Source organism: Epinephelus fuscoguttatus, linkage group LG22 (genome assembly GCF_011397635.1).
Source record: "Epinephelus fuscoguttatus linkage group LG22, E.fuscoguttatus.final_Chr_v1".
NCBI classification, from domain to species: domain Eukaryota; kingdom Metazoa; phylum Chordata; class Actinopteri; order Perciformes; family Serranidae; genus Epinephelus; species Epinephelus fuscoguttatus.
This window is the reverse complement of record NC_064773.1, coordinates 24061975-24080295: the sequence shown is the minus strand read 5'-3', so window position 1 is coordinate 24080295 and position 18321 is coordinate 24061975. Positions and strand designations below refer to the sequence as shown.

The 18321-nt window shown below is 42.9% G+C and overlaps 1 protein-coding gene across 3 annotated transcripts in view; it reads left to right on the top strand.

Moving 5' to 3' along the window:
• The window catches only part of LOC125883157 (ubiquitin carboxyl-terminal hydrolase 15-like), a 29373-nt gene extending 12662 nt beyond the window's left edge, over nt 1–16711 (top strand). For all 3 annotated transcript variants that reach the window (XM_049567361.1, XM_049567362.1, XM_049567363.1), the window contains 15 exons: nt 952–1099; nt 1451–1624; nt 3716–3874; nt 3971–4195; nt 4283–4366; nt 4637–4731; nt 5099–5287; nt 5512–5630; nt 6889–7170; nt 7256–7326; nt 7994–8109; nt 8229–8378; nt 8726–8829; nt 10645–10733; nt 14028–16711. In XM_049567361.1, the coding sequence (XP_049423318.1) occupies nt 952–1099; nt 1451–1624; nt 3716–3874; nt 3971–4195; nt 4283–4366; nt 4637–4731; nt 5099–5287; nt 5512–5630; nt 6889–7170; nt 7256–7326; nt 7994–8109; nt 8229–8378; nt 8726–8829; nt 10645–10733; nt 14028–14384 (2362 nt within the window). In that variant the 3' untranslated portion in view covers nt 14385–16711. The remainder of the gene's footprint in view (nt 1–951; nt 1100–1450; nt 1625–3715; nt 3875–3970; nt 4196–4282; nt 4367–4636; nt 4732–5098; nt 5288–5511; nt 5631–6888; nt 7171–7255; nt 7327–7993; nt 8110–8228; nt 8379–8725; nt 8830–10644; nt 10734–14027) is intronic.
• The last annotated feature ends 1610 nt before the right edge of the window (nt 16712–18321 follow it).

Here is an 18321-nt window from a genome sequence, read left to right as displayed (position 1 = left end):
ACAGGGGGAAGGGATCTGAGGCAGAGAGGATAACAAGATGACAGGCGGTCGAGCTCGAAAGAGAAGAAGGGGGGAGAAGAGAGGAGGGGAGCTGCTTAGTTAGCTCCAAGAAAGAGGAAGAGTGTGTGTTTTTGTGTAGTAATACATACTGTGGCCTGTGCTGGACTTGGAAGTCAAATTCAGGCCTGAACTTGGTTCGGATGGTATCCAAATAAACAGCTGCTGGACCTGCACTGGCTTGAGCTGAGTTGACGTCAGGACTGTGGAGACTGGAGCTGGACTTTCTGTCCCGGGCCTCTGAGAACAAGGCTTTGCATGCGCCGGACCTCAACCGAACCCCACCGAAACCCCATCCAGGCTGCCGGTGGTTCAGTTTCGCGCGGACATGCGGGCCGGCATGGGCCGGGGCGGGGCTGAGATGTCATGCTCCTGTGTTGCTGGTGGTGCCTGAGGCCTGAGGCGGTGGAGCTGGATAGCAGGAGGGTGGACCACCGCGTACTGAACTGTGAGGCCAGTGCCTCCACCGCCATCACAGCTGTTTCCCTTGACCAGTGGGAGCCAGAAACGACCAACACTGCCCTGCAGCCCTCTCCGAGGTCTGCTGATTGCTGCAGTTAGAGAGGCCTAGCTTTAAGCTCTCTCTGATTGTTAAGGAAGCCTAAGAGTGTCTTTTTGGGGTGGTTCATAGGTTAAGATTGTAGTTTGGTCTTTGTTTGACGAGGAAATAGTGTAAACTGAAGCTGCAGGTATTTTTAATGTATTGTTGTGTGTATTAACAGATATATCTTGATACAAACAGTATACTTGTTAGAATTAACAAAGATGTAGCAGTATTACATTTATTGGCACAATAGGATGTTCGTGACCTTTTCTGTGCTTGTGGTAGTTTGGCAAACGCCGTCCAACCCTGTATAACCTGCCGGTTTGTACTTTTCTATGTTTATTGCACAGTGTGAAGAATTCGAGCTATAGTCTACCGTCCTACCACCCCTACAGCAACAGCTATGACTACTCAGACCAGGGCAGGCAGAGCGAGCGCTCGGGCCTCTGTGGGCTCTCCAACCTGGGCAATACCTGCTTCATGAACTCTGCTGTGCAGGTAAGGGCATGCCTTCAGGGAACTCTACACAGTCTGGGAAACTATGGAAAGTTATTAATATTCTTTCCATGTCTACTTAAAAGTTTGTTCATGAAGTATAGAAGAATCAATTTTAATTTATTTATGCCAAGGAGTATTGAAGCTGTACTGAAGGCTTGCATTGGCCCATACTTTGAGACTTTGCATGGTCTATTTTCTTCAATTTATCACCAATCTGGATACGTTCTTATTAAAACAGCTATTTGGAAGAAATGACAGCCAAGGCATGAAAGTTTGAAATGCAGATCTTGTGAAGAGCCTAAATCCATCCTTCTCTGACTATTGTCCTCTCTTGCTTTTGCGCCCCCTCAGTGTTTAAGCAATATCCCTCCACTGACGGAGTATTTCCTCAAAGACAAGTACACGGACGAGCTGAATGAGGACAACCCGCTGGGCATGAAGGGGGAGATTGCCAGAGCCTACGCCGAGCTTATCAAGCAGCTGTGGTCGGGCAAATACAGCTATGTCACCCCAAGGCCTTTCAAGGTGACTACCTGGGAAAACTTTAGCAGGAAAGATTGTAAAATCATCTAAGCACTTTTGTATGTTGGGTTTGCTACCAAAACAGTGCACTGTTTAAAGATTTTTTTGGAATGAGGATCTGTAAAAGAACTATCCTCGTGTCACACACAGTACGGCAATTGGAGCACGAAGCAATATCTAGTCTTTGGAGCACAAACTGTACTATCATTACTTCTCTGAAAGATTTAAGCACACATGTAGGGAAGGAGCAGACCAAGAATGGCCTAAAACACCAGTATAACAGCCTGAGTGAAGGGTACAGTTATCACCAGTTTGAATCCTCAAATGAAAGATTTAACAATTTGGAAATGGACATGATCAGTAGTTTGGTGCAGGTGTGCTTAGAACTGTGGGGACTAAATCAGGGACTAAATAAGTGTCTGGGTGTTGAAGTCTTAAAGGGGACCTATTATGCTCATTTTCAGGTTCACACCTGTATTTTGGATTTCTACTACAACATGTTCACATGCTTTAATGGTCAAAAAACACTTTATTTCCCTCAAAGTGTCTGTGCTGGATATGGTTGTGGACTTGGGGGACAGAGTTGTCCGGCCCCTGAGCTGAGAATGGAGATTGTAATAGTGCTGAAATTATGTCTTTATAAATGGAGCCGCCAGCAGGAGAGGATCATGGATACCACGGGTGTGCCGTTTTGACAACATGTTATGTGTGTGACCCACTGGGGGTGATTTTAAAAAGTAGTTCATAGCAGTTAGCGGCTAACTCAAAGCTGAACAATGCCCAAAAATGTCTTCACATTGGGAAAAAAATAAGGTCCAGGAGCTCCTTATTCTCTGAGCTGAGAATGAGATCAGCTACCATATAACGGAGGTGGTAAATGATTGTTATTGACATGTTATGTCATTGTTATTGTTTATAACACACTGCCCACGCTTGTCTTATATGTCACACTAGAGGCCGACACAGTTGTCTTACATGTCAAGCCTCTTTTGTTTCTGCAATGCAGGGATGCAGTCTAAGATTACACACAGGAGCGGAATGATGCCGCTGTCATTTGGTTCTGTGTAAAAATGCAAAGGCGGCATGAAGAAGGGGCTTCGTCTTAGCCCTACAGCACGATCTCTGCGTAGACAGGGCTTTAAACACTCCATTTTAGTGCCTTTGTCTTTAAGGCCCTTTCTGCAAAATTCCAGTCTGCTCTGATTGGTCAGTGTTTCCGGGGCTTCCATATCTCTGAGGGTCTGCACCATTGGCACGCCTTTGGTGCGCTAAATAGGTGGAGTCGGCACATCGTTTGAGGGGTATCGTACCCGACAGATGGACTGGATCTGCCGCAAAATTTGAGCAAACGAGAGCGCCGTATACATAACCATGACCTCAGGGCTCATACAAACACATTATAGTCCATCTCAACAGCTTTCCGGGCCCTGCTGTTGTGTTAAGCGGTGCACTGGTGCACTGAAATGGAGCGGACCCTGTGTCTCTTCACTTTCATTGCAGCAGGGGAATGATTGCAACAGAAATTAGCTACACTTTTTACAGTGAAAAATCGGCAATAAAAGTTTCTAAACCAAAATCTTCACAACTGGACATGTTCCAGCAGGAAGATGATCTGAAACTGGGGAGGAGCCAAGATTACATATTTTCCTGATGTTAGCATGTGTTGCAGTGTGTGTAATGTAAACACTTGCAGTATTGTGCTTGGAGCAGATGACCACATAAAATAATTTACTACAAACTGACATCATCTTCAAGCCAAGGGAGAAAAAAAAAAAAAGGAAACAGAGTATTCAGAACAGTCTGAAGCCTGAGGTTTTTGCTCACAGGGATTACTTTTACATATGTTAATCTCTTTATGTAAAACTTTTGCCAATTTAATATGAACATTTGACCTTGTAACATTATATGTATGACAGAAAAAAAGTAAAAGCGCACAGGTCCCCTAAAATTAATGGCCATTAAAAGCAATTTTTGTGACATAGGTCATTTCACCAATTTCTAATACTGGGCAGAAATTGTCCTAATTTTTAATTTTCTACCCTGTTTTTGTCCCTTCCCCATGCTATTTTCTTTGTGTGTTTTTGTGCCCTCCAGACCCAGGTGGGCCGCTTCGCCCCACAGTTTTCGGGCTACCAACAGCAGGACTCTCAGGAGCTGCTAGCCTTTCTTCTGGACGGCCTTCACGAAGACTTGAACCGCATCAGGAAGAAGCCGTACATTCAGCTAAAGGACGCAAACGGCAGGCCTGATAAGGTGAGAGATTTATATTTAGATTTGTGTTTATTTTTACCATTTGTAGATTTTACAGACTTTTGTTATAGCTAGTTTATGTTTTGCTGTTTATCTCAGGTGGTGGCGGAGGAGGCGTGGGAAAACCACATAAAGAGAAATGACTCCATCATCGTGGACATCTTCCACGGCCTTTTCAAGTCCACCCTGGTGTGTCCTGTGTGCTCCAAGGTCTCCGTGACCTTTGATCCTTTCTGCTACTTGACCTTGCCCCTACCTATGAAGAAAGAGCGGACACTGGAGGTCTATCTGGTCAGACTAGATCCTCTAGCTAAACCCACGCAGGTAACACACAGAGCCCGGGAAAGCACCCGAACGCACCATGCGAAGAACCCTGGCAGTATGATCTCATGCAATGTGTTTCCATTTCAGTACAAGCTGACGGTGCCAAAGGTTGGCTACATCTCTGACCTGTGTACCTCCCTCTCCAACCTGTCTGGAGTGCCTGCTGAGAAGGTATAAACATCACAGTCGGCTCTGCTCTAGGCAGTAATGATGCTGACATCTCCTCAGGCAGCGCAGACCAAAATAGTCTGTTACCTTCTAAACTCTCCCTGACCACCCAGTCTCAGCAGCTAGTGGGGGAAATGTTGTATCCTGTTTCTCTTCATCTGTCCAAACATCTGCTATATCAGCGTAATAAATACCAGTAGGAATCGGTTCATACATCAGATAATCAGCCTGACGCTTCCAAGAGTCTTCTGACTATTTTCTCTTATCCCCCAGATGATTGTAACTGACATCTACAACCACCGTTTCCACCGGATCTTCGCCACCAACGAGAACCTCAGCAGCATCATGGAGAGAGATGATATCTATGTGTGAGTGTGGAACTTGGCTGACAGGCAGACTCTGATATCTACAGTTTGAAACAGCATTATCTCAGTTCTGACTAAATCTATGTTCCTGGCCACATTGTAAAACAGATTTTAGCCAAACGCAGGGTGTAATTTCCTATAAAACAGCTTCATTTCTGATCACTGTAAAACTTCCTCGTAAAATCCATCGACTGTTTTGAATTTACTACTGACAGTACTCGAGACTTCAGAGATTTAAAGCATAGAATCATTGGCTGTACACCAATCTAAATCGCTTTATTTGCCAAGGACATAAATATGAATGAATAAGGACTTATTTTCTTGATCTTATCCAGTGTGACTTCGAAACTGACCACACTTCTCTCTGCAGATTCGAGTTGGCGGTGAATAGAGTGGAGGACACGGACCACGTAGTAATCCCGGTGCACCTGAGGGAGAAGTACAAACAGTCGGGCTACAACCACACCAGCACGCCGCTGTTCGGACAGCCCTTCCTCCTCGCCGTCCCCAGAACCCTCAGTGAAGACAAACTCTACAACATGCTGCTCCTGCGCCTCTGGTACCTTCATTTGTCTCTGTGTTTGATCATACAGCCATTGTTGGAGATTGATTCTCGCCTGATGCTTGTCACCTTTGATGGCAGCTGATAAATCTGCCCTGTCTACGAGCTACTTTGGCAGGCAATCAAGAACCAATTAGAGCAACTGTAGAGGTCATTTGTTGTCATTGTTGAAAAAAGAGAATCAAAAGTTCCTTTAAGTGAAACTGGTTTTGTGTTTGCAGCCGGTTTGTGCGATCTTCGGTAGAGGAGGATGAAGAAGATTGTGAAGAGACACACCCATCCAAACAACACACTGTCAACGGTAACGCCACTAATGGACTGCTGGAGGAGGGGTCGCCGAGTGAGTGCACACACACATAAACTCAGACAGGCCACAATCAGATACCTGTGAAAGTTTTGACCTTTTCAAATGTCTTCCTGTGTTTCGGCCACATAACATTTAGGTGTGTAAGTCACTAGTTTCATCACGATACGATTTTACATCGATTCTTTGGACAACAAAGTTCGATGTGAGATGATATCATATGCGCATTTAACACAGTCACAGAAGAGGTTTCCACCACTTTCTTTGTTTCTTTTTTTGTTATTTGCATTTGCAAATTTTGCATTGTAAACAATAGTAAGTTAAGTGCAGTAAAGTTTACACACATAAAACATGAGTTAAGAACAAGAATATTTAACTTAAGTTTAAAATTCGGCTCAGTGATAACTGTCAGAGTTCAATATTATTTGCTTGTTGCCATTATTAGCTTAAGCTCCTTACATTGCATTAATTAGCTTAGCAGCTAGTGAACTTTTCCTCTACTCATAACTTAGCAAATCACATGTGTTATTTATACTTTTTCTTGCTCATGTCAAGTTTAAGTCACTGCATCTCCCTACAGAACAGCACGGTTGAATATCAGCCTGCATGTGTGTTTTTTGTAGCCTATCATTGTTGAATCAGAGCAGCTAATGTAGCCGTAGCGATAGCAACAAGTTAGCAGAGCGAACTGTCCGACCAGGTTTGTCATGTTTATCTTATCTTAAAACAGCGCCTGATTTCTGAAATCCAAAATATTTCCACTTGCTGATTTATTCCCGAGAGGAGAGTAAATATCCTCGTCGTCTTTTTCTTGGCTGCTTGCCATTTTATCTGCCTGGCACTATCACCGTTTGACAGTGACAGAGACCTGCCATGGGAATATCAAAATAAAGGTGTATCTTAAAGATGCCGAGATGGATGGGTGGTTTCACTTTGCAACAGTGATATTGGGTTGTTGATTGAGGCCAGCTGTGGCGGAGCAGGTGGAGCGCGTCATCCACACATCCAAAGATTGGCAGTTTGATCCCTGGCTCCTCATGCTGAAATATCCTTGGGCAAGATACTGAACCCCAAACTGCATCTTGAAGTGTAGCCTCAGCCACCAGTCTGTTAATGTGTGTGTTTATGAAATGTTGCATGTTGTAAAAAGCGCTAAGTGTTTGGAAGACTAGACAGATGCAATATGAATGCAAGTCCACTTAGTATTACCTTTTAAATCGATCTGATCGATGGATCATTACACCACTAATACCATTTGCTATTTCGAGTCATTATGCTCTCTGTCCTCCCTCAGGTGAGATGGAGACTGACGAGCAGGACGACGAGTCCAGTCAAGATCAGGAGCTGCCCTCAGAGAATGACAATAGCCAGTCAGAGGACTCAGTGGGCGGGGACAACGAGCTGGAGAACGGCGTGGTCGGTCCACAGAACTCTACGAAAGGCCAGCAGACGGCTGGGCACAACAGAAAGAGACTTTTTACATTCCAGTTCAATAACATGGGAAAAACGGACTTCTCCCTCATCAAGGAGGACACTAGGCAGATCCGCTTCGACGAGGGACACCTCCGACTCAGTGGTAGGGACATGGTGAAGCAGGGGATAAACGAAGAACCCATTTTGGAAGGAAAATGAGTTAATTCTGTCCACTTTTTGTTTCACAGACCGCTCTTATCTCTCCTTGGACTGGGAACCAGAGATGAAGAAGAAGTACTTCGACGAGATGGTTATCGAGGTAAAGCCAATATCAGGAGATGCTCTCTGATACAGATATCCAACTTTTACAGTTTCAATGCAGCCGGAGCAGCTGGTGCACTTTTTAGTATGCATACCATGTGGCCGAGAACAAATGCAGTCTGCCATCCTGTTACAAAATATGACAATGTGACCCAGACAGGAGCAGCAGGAAGTCCCGGTAACAAGCACAACTATTTTGTAATCAAAAGGTTACCGATTCAATGCCTGCAGCAGCCACCGCATCCTTTAAAAAAAAAAAAAGGTGTTAAACCTCCACCTTGCCCCTCACTGAATATATAAACAAGCTGTTTGTGGCTAAAATGAAAATGCTGCACTCATAGAATTTAATAACATCAGTTTAATAACTAAATATTTGCTCTTTATCTGTGCACCAAACCTGCCCTGTAAAATGGTTTTAATTTAAATGAATTAGCAAGAGACTGCCTGATAAACTTTATTAGTCCATATTTTAAGTGATGTAAAAGTATTGTGAGTGCACAGAACTCATATAAGGCCACTTCAAAGTAAAGTGTTCCCTGCTTTGTTCTATTTTGGGACAAGGACACAATTCGCGTCCAGTGAGACATGACAATTTGATGAGACGTGTTTTGTAACAGCTGTATGTTTGTGTGTGTGTGTGTGTGTGTGTGTGTGACTGAGAGCAGGACTTTGAAAAGCATGAGAGCATGGAGTACAAGCCTCAGAAGAAGGCTTTCTTCAAGCTGAAGGACTGCATCGAGCTTTTTACCACCAAGGAAAAGCTGGGAGCGGAGGACCCATGGTGAGAAACGCTGCACGTGCAAAACAAGTTACAAGCAGGAGGCGAAGCAATCTATCAGCCGAATGCGGCAACGTGTGTGAGATCATGTGCATTCGCTAACGTGAGATCCTGTCTCGTAGGTATTGTCCGAACTGCAAGCAGCACCAACAGGCCACGAAGAAGCTGGACCTGTGGTCTCTGCCGCCTGTGTTGGTGGTCCATCTCAAACGCTTCTCCTACAGCCGTTACATGAGGGATAAACTGGACTCGCTTGTTGATTTCCCACTCAGGTACACACACACACACACACACACACACAGAGAGAGAGAGAGAGAGAGAGAGAGAGAGAGAGCGGGCAATAAATCACTGCAGCAGAACACTGCATTTTCAGCACTTTATCCATTGTTGTTACTTCATCCACATCCAGTATATGCAGGCCCACAATATCTACATATGGATGAATACCCTGCTGCACATTAAGGCTTTAATTACAAACACATGTCGTAGCTTACTTCACTAAAATAAGCTCCATTTGAAGAAGGATTTCTTTCTGCCCATGTTTAGTGTGTCATTACATGGCACATGGCAGCTCATAGTCCACTATATAATGTGTGTTTATATGATGTGTTTCCTGCAGAGACCTGGACATGTCTGAGTTCCTCATCAACCCCAACGCGGGGCCCTGTCGCTATGACCTCATTGCTGTGTCCAACCACTACGGCGGGATGGGTGGAGGCCACTGTAAGATTCACAACACACATCACTGGGCGATGTTCATCTTCCTCCATTTTATTACAGCTACGTGTCACTTGATGCAGCAACACTTTGCAGCATAATCAAGTATCTATGTATATATTTATATTTTATAGTGATTGCAGCAGGCTAACACGATTGATGTAGACATCAGTCATGACTGCGATACTGTAGGTGAAGGGCTATCCACACCAAGAATGAAAGCAGTAACAATGAACATAAATGTCATTTTAAAAATGGTTCCTCTAACTCAGCTGGATGGCAGAGTCCACACCACAGCTATAACGACAAAGACAGTGGCGAACGATGGCGTAAGGATCACTTTCAGAGCAATTTGATGAACGACAGAAACACTGACAGCCTGTCAAATCTGTTGCAATTTACAGGGCATCATGATAAACATGGCAGATGACATTTGACATTTTTGATTTCGGGGACATTTTACTACAAAATAATGTTACAGGAATGCTTAAAATATTGGTTACTAACTGCAGCATACCTACCGGTATGTTATGTAAGCTAATTGATGGCATTTAAGAAACACTTCTTAGATGGTCTATATCATGCCTTTTAAATTGGCAGCACATGGATACATCTGACCCAGAAGCAACCTCCGATTGGCCCAGCATTCATAAATGTGATGTGCCAGTATGTGAACTTCATGCAGTGTCCTGATGTAGCCAACATTTGAACCATCTCACTTCTGTCTCATCTCTGTTGAGTTACCCATGAGCACTAGTTCTCATAAGACGCAGTTCCGACCACGCTTTTCACAACAACTGAACTGCGGTTGAATAGTTAAAGAATTCGTCCGGTGTCTTTTCCTAAACACTTTCCTTGACCTCGATAGAAAATGCCTTGGAGTGAGGGGTGTGTGTAGTGTTATTGGATAATGTAATTGCTACTTGTTATGGTTCGGTGTATTTATAGCACTTATAACTCTTCTTTTAATTCTGTTTCTGGTGATGTGCCTGGGGCAGATATTTGACTGTCACTTTATTTATTTCAAGAGTGAAACGATAAACATTGCTTTTTTTTAAAAAAAATGACATTCATTTGCATTTGTTTGAAAAATTGTCATTACCAAAAGCTAAACACAAAGCTTTCAGTGATGCTTAAAATGTCTTCCTAGTTTTATAATCCAGCCCCAGTGAATATAAAATTGAATAGCTCTGGTCAACTCTAATCTCTCAGTCTTGGTTATTGTGGTATACAACGTAATAAACACTTATATAACTTAATATTAAGTTGCAAATTACACATAAAAAAACACGTAACTTTACCTGAGACGTGGCGATCGCTAGGATACCATCCAAATGTTGACTCATACAAAAGTATGAATAGAATTTGTCTTTAAAAGACGACAGCTCTTAAATTGCTCTAGTCTTTGAAGAATTTTGTGCACCCATATCCGTCTGGATTTCTTTTTGTTTTTCTGCCCTCTAACCCTAAAGCTGTAACAGGTCATCAGTATCAATTTTCCTAAGCTGCCGACACAGAGCGCAGTTTACAGAGCATTATCATTCGTCATAGTGGATGCTCACATCGTTATTGTCATAGTTATTATCATTATAGTTATCGTTATTGGTGTGGACAGCCCCTAAGCTCTGAAACAAAATGCAGAGAAATGAATGAAGACACAGTGACCAAAATACACTGAATTGAAATAAAAACTAAGCACATGACATAACACGGCGTGCACATATCACAGTGTTTTATAATACAAACAGCACGAGTACAGAGCGGTGCACATGTAAACCTGTGTAACACCATATCCCTGTCTCTTAATCTCGCCCTGCTCAGACACGGCATATGCCAAGAACAAAGATGACGGGAAGTGGTACAACTTCGACGACAGCAGCGTGTCTCCTGCCAACGAAGATCAAATAGTGGTGAGTGTCCTCGTTTGGAAAAGCGGGGCCAACAGCCCTACTGTATATTCATCAAAGACAGTTTTGCTGGACACAAACTAGAACGAGTCATTTCATCAAAGTAATGCACTTCTAATGTTGTCACTAATTGGGATTAATTATCACATTGCTGATTTCTCAAAGACGCCCAACGGCGCTGATACTCCCAAAAGAAACTAGTAAGAATCTGAGGACTCCTTTTTTTTTTAATATGGGGTTGTGGGTATTTTGTTGCTGTTATTGCTCTCGGACTGTTCTTGATATACAGTAATTAGCATGTATAAACAACTCAGTGATTCAAACAAGAGAGCCCACACTCAAACAATGTAGAGTCTCATTAAGATGTGTGACAGTGGGGAGAGCTGAGAAAATTTGAAAAGGCATTAACACATCACTACACACTGACACACTGCTACTAAGCAGATTAGTTTGTCAGGTTCACACAGCACAGTGCTCTCAATGACAAAAAAGGAGTCCATGAAACCATTGAGAAAAAAAATATATAAAAATTAGAATGCAGAATTAGGGTATAAATAACAACTGATGTTTACATTCATCTAACTGTTGAGTTGTGTGTTATTGAAATCATTGTATGTACTCTGGTCATCATCAATTTTAAAGGTAAGGCGAGTGATATTATATTTGTTATTGTGAAAAATAACAATTTCAATGAAAAAACAAAACTCACCATCTGTGCATTCCAATACCCATACTACAATACTGTTTAGTATGCCAGAAAAAGATGCACTATGTCCCAATACATAGCTTGGTCTGTCAGCTGCAGTGTGCCAAAAACGCCAGAATGTTCTGCTGCATCTGGTGGATTTTTGTCGTATGCAAACCAAAATGCTTTCCTGGCAACTCTGACCCACAAGCCTCTGCGCGGTGGACAGTATGTCACATCAACTCAGCCGCAAGCACCAGTTGAATACTAATAATATAAGTATAAATATTATTTTTTTTTAAGTCAACAAAATAATCATAGAAATTCCCGACAACAACACTGTTATATTGGAATGACAGAGAAATGCATAGCTCATGTAAATTTACTGTTGTTAATATAATGTGTGAGAATCTGCAATGTGTGCGGTTATTATTTAAACTTGAAACAATATATATTGCAAAGTGACAACAGAAGAGCTCTCCAGGTTGACCTTTGTCTCTGGTGAACTCAGTGAATGGGCCGGCATTCTGTTTTTTCTCCAAGGTAGCAGATATATAAACAAGGGTCAAGGTTCAGGGTGCTAGAAGTAGTGTGTTCTGACTGTGTGCACACTGGATGCAACAGTACGTTGTTTGTAAGGGCAGCTGCAGTACCTACTAAAGGAAAAAGAAAAAGTATGCGATTCTGTATTCATATACTTTATGACCTTCCCAGCCTGTCTGTGGCTCTCAGTTTGTTGTTATTTACCATGTAAGACGGAAATCTTCATGAACAGTTCATGATTATATTCCTTCATTATTTTTTATGCCTCCTTGCTGGTGATTGCTGTGGCCGGAGGTATTATGTTTTTTGGGGTTGTCCATCTGTCCCATTCTCATGAACGTGATATCTCAAGAACACCTTGAGGGAATTGTTTTGAAATTTGGCACAACTGTCCAGTTTGACTTAAGGATAAACTGATAACATCTTGGTGGTCAAAAGTTAAGGTCACTGTGACTTAGTGTTCATCTCATTCTTGTGAACACAGTATGTCAAGAACACCTTGCGGGAACTTCTTCAAATGTGGCACAAACGTCCACTTGGACTCGACAGTGAACTGATTAGAATTTGGTGGTCGAAGGTCACTGTGACCTTGTGTCTGTCTCATTCTCGTGAATGCGATATCTCAAGAACACTTTGAGGGAATTTTCTGAAATTTGGTGCAAATGTCCACTTCTACTCACTAATGAAGTGCTTAGAATTTGGTGGTCAAAGGTCACTGTGACCTTGTGTCTATCTCATTCTGGTGAGTGCAATATCTCAAGAACATCTTATGGGAGCTATTCCAAATTTGGCACAACTGTCCAGTTGGACTCAAGGATGAACTTAATAAACTTTGGTGGTCAAAGGTTAAGGTCATGGTGACCTTGCGTAAGTCTCATTCTCATGAATGCATGAATGCGCTATCTCAAGAACACTTTGAGGGACTTTTCTTAAATTTGGTTCACCTGTCCACGTGGACTCAGCAATGAACTGCTTAGAATTTTGTGGTCAAAGGTCAAGATCACTGTGACCTCACAAGACATGTTTTTGCCCAGACAACTAGAATTCTTTCACAAATTACAACAAAATTGCACAGAAATATTGAAAAGGATAAAATGATGAAGAGATAACATTTTATATTCAAAAGCTTCACAGTGACATCACAATGTTCTGTAAAAACAGTTTTCTGGTTGTAACTCACATCATATGGGACGCAATTGGTCAGGTACTGACTTGGTGACTCTAATCTTGGGTGTCCAAACTGTGCTGATTGGATAGATCTTCTGTGCTGCCGGGAGGGAAGATGTGTGTGAAGCACCCATGTTTTCACAGTCATGAATGTAAACTGTAACTGCAACTTGACCAGTGCACGAAGTATACAACTGCAAGGTGGTATTTGTAGTTTTTTCCTAAAACACATGGGTAGTGTAGTTTTTCGTACTTGAACAGGAGGAAAAATGCGTTTGTTGGAGACTTTTTTATGATGCAATAACACACATTTGGTGCTGGAGTAAATATTTACAGCAGCAGGACAGTGTTTGTGTGACTGACACAAAATAAATACAGTGTGTGTGTGTGTGTGTGTGTGTGTGTGTGTGTGTGTTGATGATAATGAAGGAAGAAGTTACCCAGTAAAACAGTGTGTGTCACTGATGTGTTTGAATAGTTTTTGGACAACAATGGAGCTGTAAGGCACATAACTGTTTATTATCAGGCTTTTTGTTAGTTTTGATCTTTTCATGAGAATTATTGACAGTATAAAGAATAAAGAATCACCAGCAGGATCATTTAACTTTTCATAGACGGACAGATTAAGCAGTTAGAATTTAGAAGGAGCTCCTACAGTAGGTTTGTCTGGGGGGAAAAAAGCATTCTCAAACACAAAGTCCTTGGGGTAGGTTGTAATTAACACAGCATCCTGTTGACTCATTATCAAAGGATTTCAAAATTGCATGGTCATGCTATTAGAAGTTCTAATGTTTGAAAGTGTTGACGCAGGTTAAAAAGGAAATTCTACATAAAAACAAAGCCACAGCAGTGAGTCGTTTCCTGTAGCCGAGTAACTTTGTTCATTGTCGTCTCTCTTTCAGTCTAAAGCCGGCTACGTGCTGTTCTACCAGCGCCAGGACACCGTGAAAGGCACCGGCTACTTCGCTCTGGACCGCGAGGAAGAGGAGGAGGACGAGGAGGAGGAGGAAGGAGAAGACGAGGAGAACGACTGCGATGAGAGACAGGAAAGAAAGCCCGCCTCCTCCGCTCAGGGCGCCTCGTCCGCTGCCGGTGCCGCCACTGCTACTCAGAGTGACGAGGAGGACCTGAACGAGAACCGGCGCAGGAAGAACGACAACGAGCAGGAAGAGGAGGACGAGGAGGACGAAGAGGACGAGGAGGAAGAGGAGGAGGAGGAGCAGGCGCCCAATCGAGACGTTGCCATGAAAACCAACTGAGGCGAGCGGGGACAGAACTAAATGGAGAGAGAGACTAGGATCTTTCCATCCAAAGCCATATGGACACACAGCATGGCAGCAGGCGCCACTGGCCTCACCCAGCGGCTCGGACTCGGCCCCTCGACAGGCTGAGCCACTGCGGGGGTGACGGCTGTTAGGTCAGGGAGCTGCCGGGGTACGCAACTCTAAGAAATCAGGGCCCTCCTCTGTGGTTGGATCACTGTGTGTGTGTGTGTGTGTGTGTGTGTGTGTGTGTGTGTAAAGTGTGTGTGTCGCCACGTCCATTCGTTTGGGATTTGCTCAGAGTCACCGAACGACACTAGGGGATGGATTCAGACGCTCCACAGTGCTTCGCTGTAGCGCTCTCAACCGCCCTCTCGCTTTTCGTGTTACTTTGTTGTTTTTTATATATATATTTCGAGAGCAACACATTGTTGGAATATCATTTTATTATCATTTAGACCTTGTAAATATTTTAAACACTGAATTATATCGAGTTTTCATGATGCGCTGAGACATTTTGAACTTGCACAATCACCAATCATCCACCTTTTTTTATGTATTATTGCCAGGCATACTGCAACTGTTTAATATTGACGTCTCTCAGAGGGTTTTCTCACATTAAAAGCTTCGGAAGCTGCCTTTAGTAAGCCAGTGGTGAGACGCCTGTACAGTCTAACGTAGAGAAGCGATGCTTATAGTCGTGTCGAACAGCCAAACTGTCCTAGCTTTGTGCTGCTGCTGCTGCTACTGCTGCATTTTTAGGTAATTAGTGTATCGGCATGAACCTTAAGGGTCCTGCTTTAGCTGTCTGACTCTGGGCTCCTCTCTTTATATTTCTCAGACCTAAAACAGAGCCGGATTGAGAGGTTATCCAACTAACTTTGCAGGGTAAGTTTGCACATTTTCTCTGCAAAAATCAGTAAATGGTGTTTCACTCTGTCTTAACATAATGTGCAAAGATTGCAGCAAATGTGTGTGTAAAAGTTAGCTGGCCGACTCCGATCCTACACCACAAATCTCCCTCTTTAAGTTATTCACAGGCGGTGTTTAAAGCTTTACCACGGCTCTGCTCTCTCTCTCTCTCTCTCTCTCTCTCTCTCTCTCGTCATATTCGAGGCGCTGTGAGATTAGGAACATCGGTGATTTTCGCTGACATCAGATGGATCATCTCGTGTTCGGATCACCTTGGCCTTAACTCTTAATCTCAGACCGGTCGCCTTTTCTTTGCACATCACTATCGCCACCGTCTCCTCTCACACTGCTCCCCTTCATCCACCACAAATGTTCGTATCTGTCTGCTTGTTACATCCCGGCCACGTCATCTCAAACCGTTTCTTTTAACCCCACAAGAGGGCCAGAATGTATGCTGAATGGAATGAACACTGACCAGATGTATGTGGTTGATGCCTTTTCGATTTTCTTTTCTTCCCCTCCGTGGCTCCCTTTCTCGGTTTGGTTGAATGTGATGGTGATGGGTTCTTCGCCTTCGTAATAGCTGTATGAATTCATGGGTACTGCTGAATGCGTCCCTTTCCAGAGGGGGAAATAATGCTTCTTTGTGGTCCTGAGCTTTGAGGATGGGAAGGGGAGTTGAAAACTGCGGGGTGAGTCTGCCTAAAAGGCCGTTCAGCTTCTGGGATCATGATACAGTGAAAATATTTTGTGGCAGATTGTTGCAGGATATTCCTCCATCGACGTAACTCATGATAAAAACTATTCTCCATGGTGGAGTGTTATGTTTTCTTTTTCTACCTGTTCTTCCATTGTAAACAGCATTAGCGTACCTGTTGTTGCCTCAGAATATTAGACGTGTACCATGCCTTTATGAGCATCTCTGTGCTTTGACTTGTGCGGGGGCCACTGCCCCGCCGCTGCCTCGCTTTTTGGGCGACTCACCCCCCATCCCGACTGAGTGAGATGTGATTGCTACTATAGGCTTATACAATACTGTACATAAGAGTTCACTCTGTGAGTGCACATTTGATAAAGTTTATTTATTTATATGTAAGCATTTAATAATAAACAGACAATATATTTAAAAACCTCGGCAAGACGTGAAGCGTCGGGGGCGAATGTGGCTCCAGTCCACACGTACACACTAGTTTGCAAAAGTCTTGCCTGTGCTCTTGTCAGGGAGGGAATATTTTTAAGAAAGGATGGTTCTGTTGTTTTGGGACTTTTTTTTGTAAAAATAATCCAGACATCCTTGCATGACGACATAACGGGGATTTCCAGGTTTGGCTGCACTTGAGTTCACTTGGGTTTACATTTGAAATGTGCATGTGTATTTATACACAATCTTCAATAAAGTTGTGTAAAGCTTCCTGCGGGTCCTGCTCTGGTTTTCTTCACTGTGCTCTGCAGTGCATCTGTCTGCGGTGTGGAGACTCCCATCATTATCCCTCATGTTTTAGATTGTGCATTCCTCATAAATAATCAAAGGGGCATGTGTTTGTTCTCAACTTAACTTGGTGAACAGAAAAACTGCTCCTAATCCGTATCGGAGTTAAAGGAAGATACCAAAAAATGTGTCATTTTTAGAGTAATAATAATTATTTTCAACAGCAACGACACTGTGAAAGTTGAACCTGGTGTCCACTTATGCATTTTCTTTCATCATCATCTAAAGCACGTGCAGATCTTGCTCCCAGCAGTAAGAATTCTCGCAGTATCTTACATTAAACATGTCTGCATCATGTCTGCGTTGTTGATTTGTTTCTCTTCTGTAGGAATTAAAATATAAGCCATCCATTTTATTTTCCACTGTGTGCTCCAGCATGTGCAGCAGCTGCAGGCTGATCTGAGAGAGGAGAGGAACACGGTGTTCTCTCCGGGTTCCGACGGGTTCTCTGCCCGCTCACATCTGGGAGGTTCCCCAGAGCAGAGGCTCATCCTCCTGACCAATGAGAGGGAGGAGGAGAAGGACCGCCTGTGTGCACAACAGTGGATCACTCACTAGGAGAAAACGGAAACCGACTCACTGCCAGTAAATGAAAGTGCATTAACCACATTCTCATTCACATCATTCTGAGAATTTTTCAGTTGCACTTTTCAAACTTTGTCTTGCAACTGTTGCACAACAATTTTCCCTCAGGATGAAAAAAGTTTTTTTTCTGTCTCTTATGTATGCTATATGTTTTTAAAAAGGTATAAAAATATTGAACTGATGCCATTCACCAGAAACATTGTAATTACACGTACTTAGGTTTTTCTTGCAAATGAGATCATGATCTCAATTAAACATCCTGATTAATTAAAGAATAAAGAAAGACGTTAGTGTGTGAAAAATAAGTTTTCAGTGAAAAGCACAAATATATGTTAAACTGGTCAGAATTAGCCCTCCAATATTTGTATTTTGCAGTTATTAGCATTATTTTTCAGATTTTAATTACACCATTTGTCATCCTTTCCTCCGTTCCAGAAAAAAAACAGCACCATTGTGTGTGTGTGTGTGTGTGTGTGTGTGTGGGGGGGGGGGATAAAATGTTTTCTCTTGACAGCAGCAAGCTAATGATTATTGTTGAGATTAAAGGGGAGCTATGCCCATTTTCAGAATTCGTACATTATTCCTACAGTCAAAAAAATATTAGTAAACATGAAAATTCTCTCCCAAATCAAAAAATAAAGTATGAAAATTCAAATTTGCGATGTCATCAAGAATAAATTCAAGAGCTGCTGTGTAGACAATAGCTGTGTCTCAATTCAGGGGCTGCAGCCTTCGCAGCTTAATACTTGAGATGAGTCACCGCCAGAGACACTGCCATTTTAAGATTGTTTAACTGTTAGCTAGTTAGCAACTGTTGGGGCCACGAAGGATATATCCATCGCATCCTCCAAATTCTGGGAAAGAAGGCCACATTTCTCGGCCGCGTTTGAAGGAGCCTTTGAAACTGGACAACCTTGGTCGCGCCGATGTGACACAATCGGATTTCAA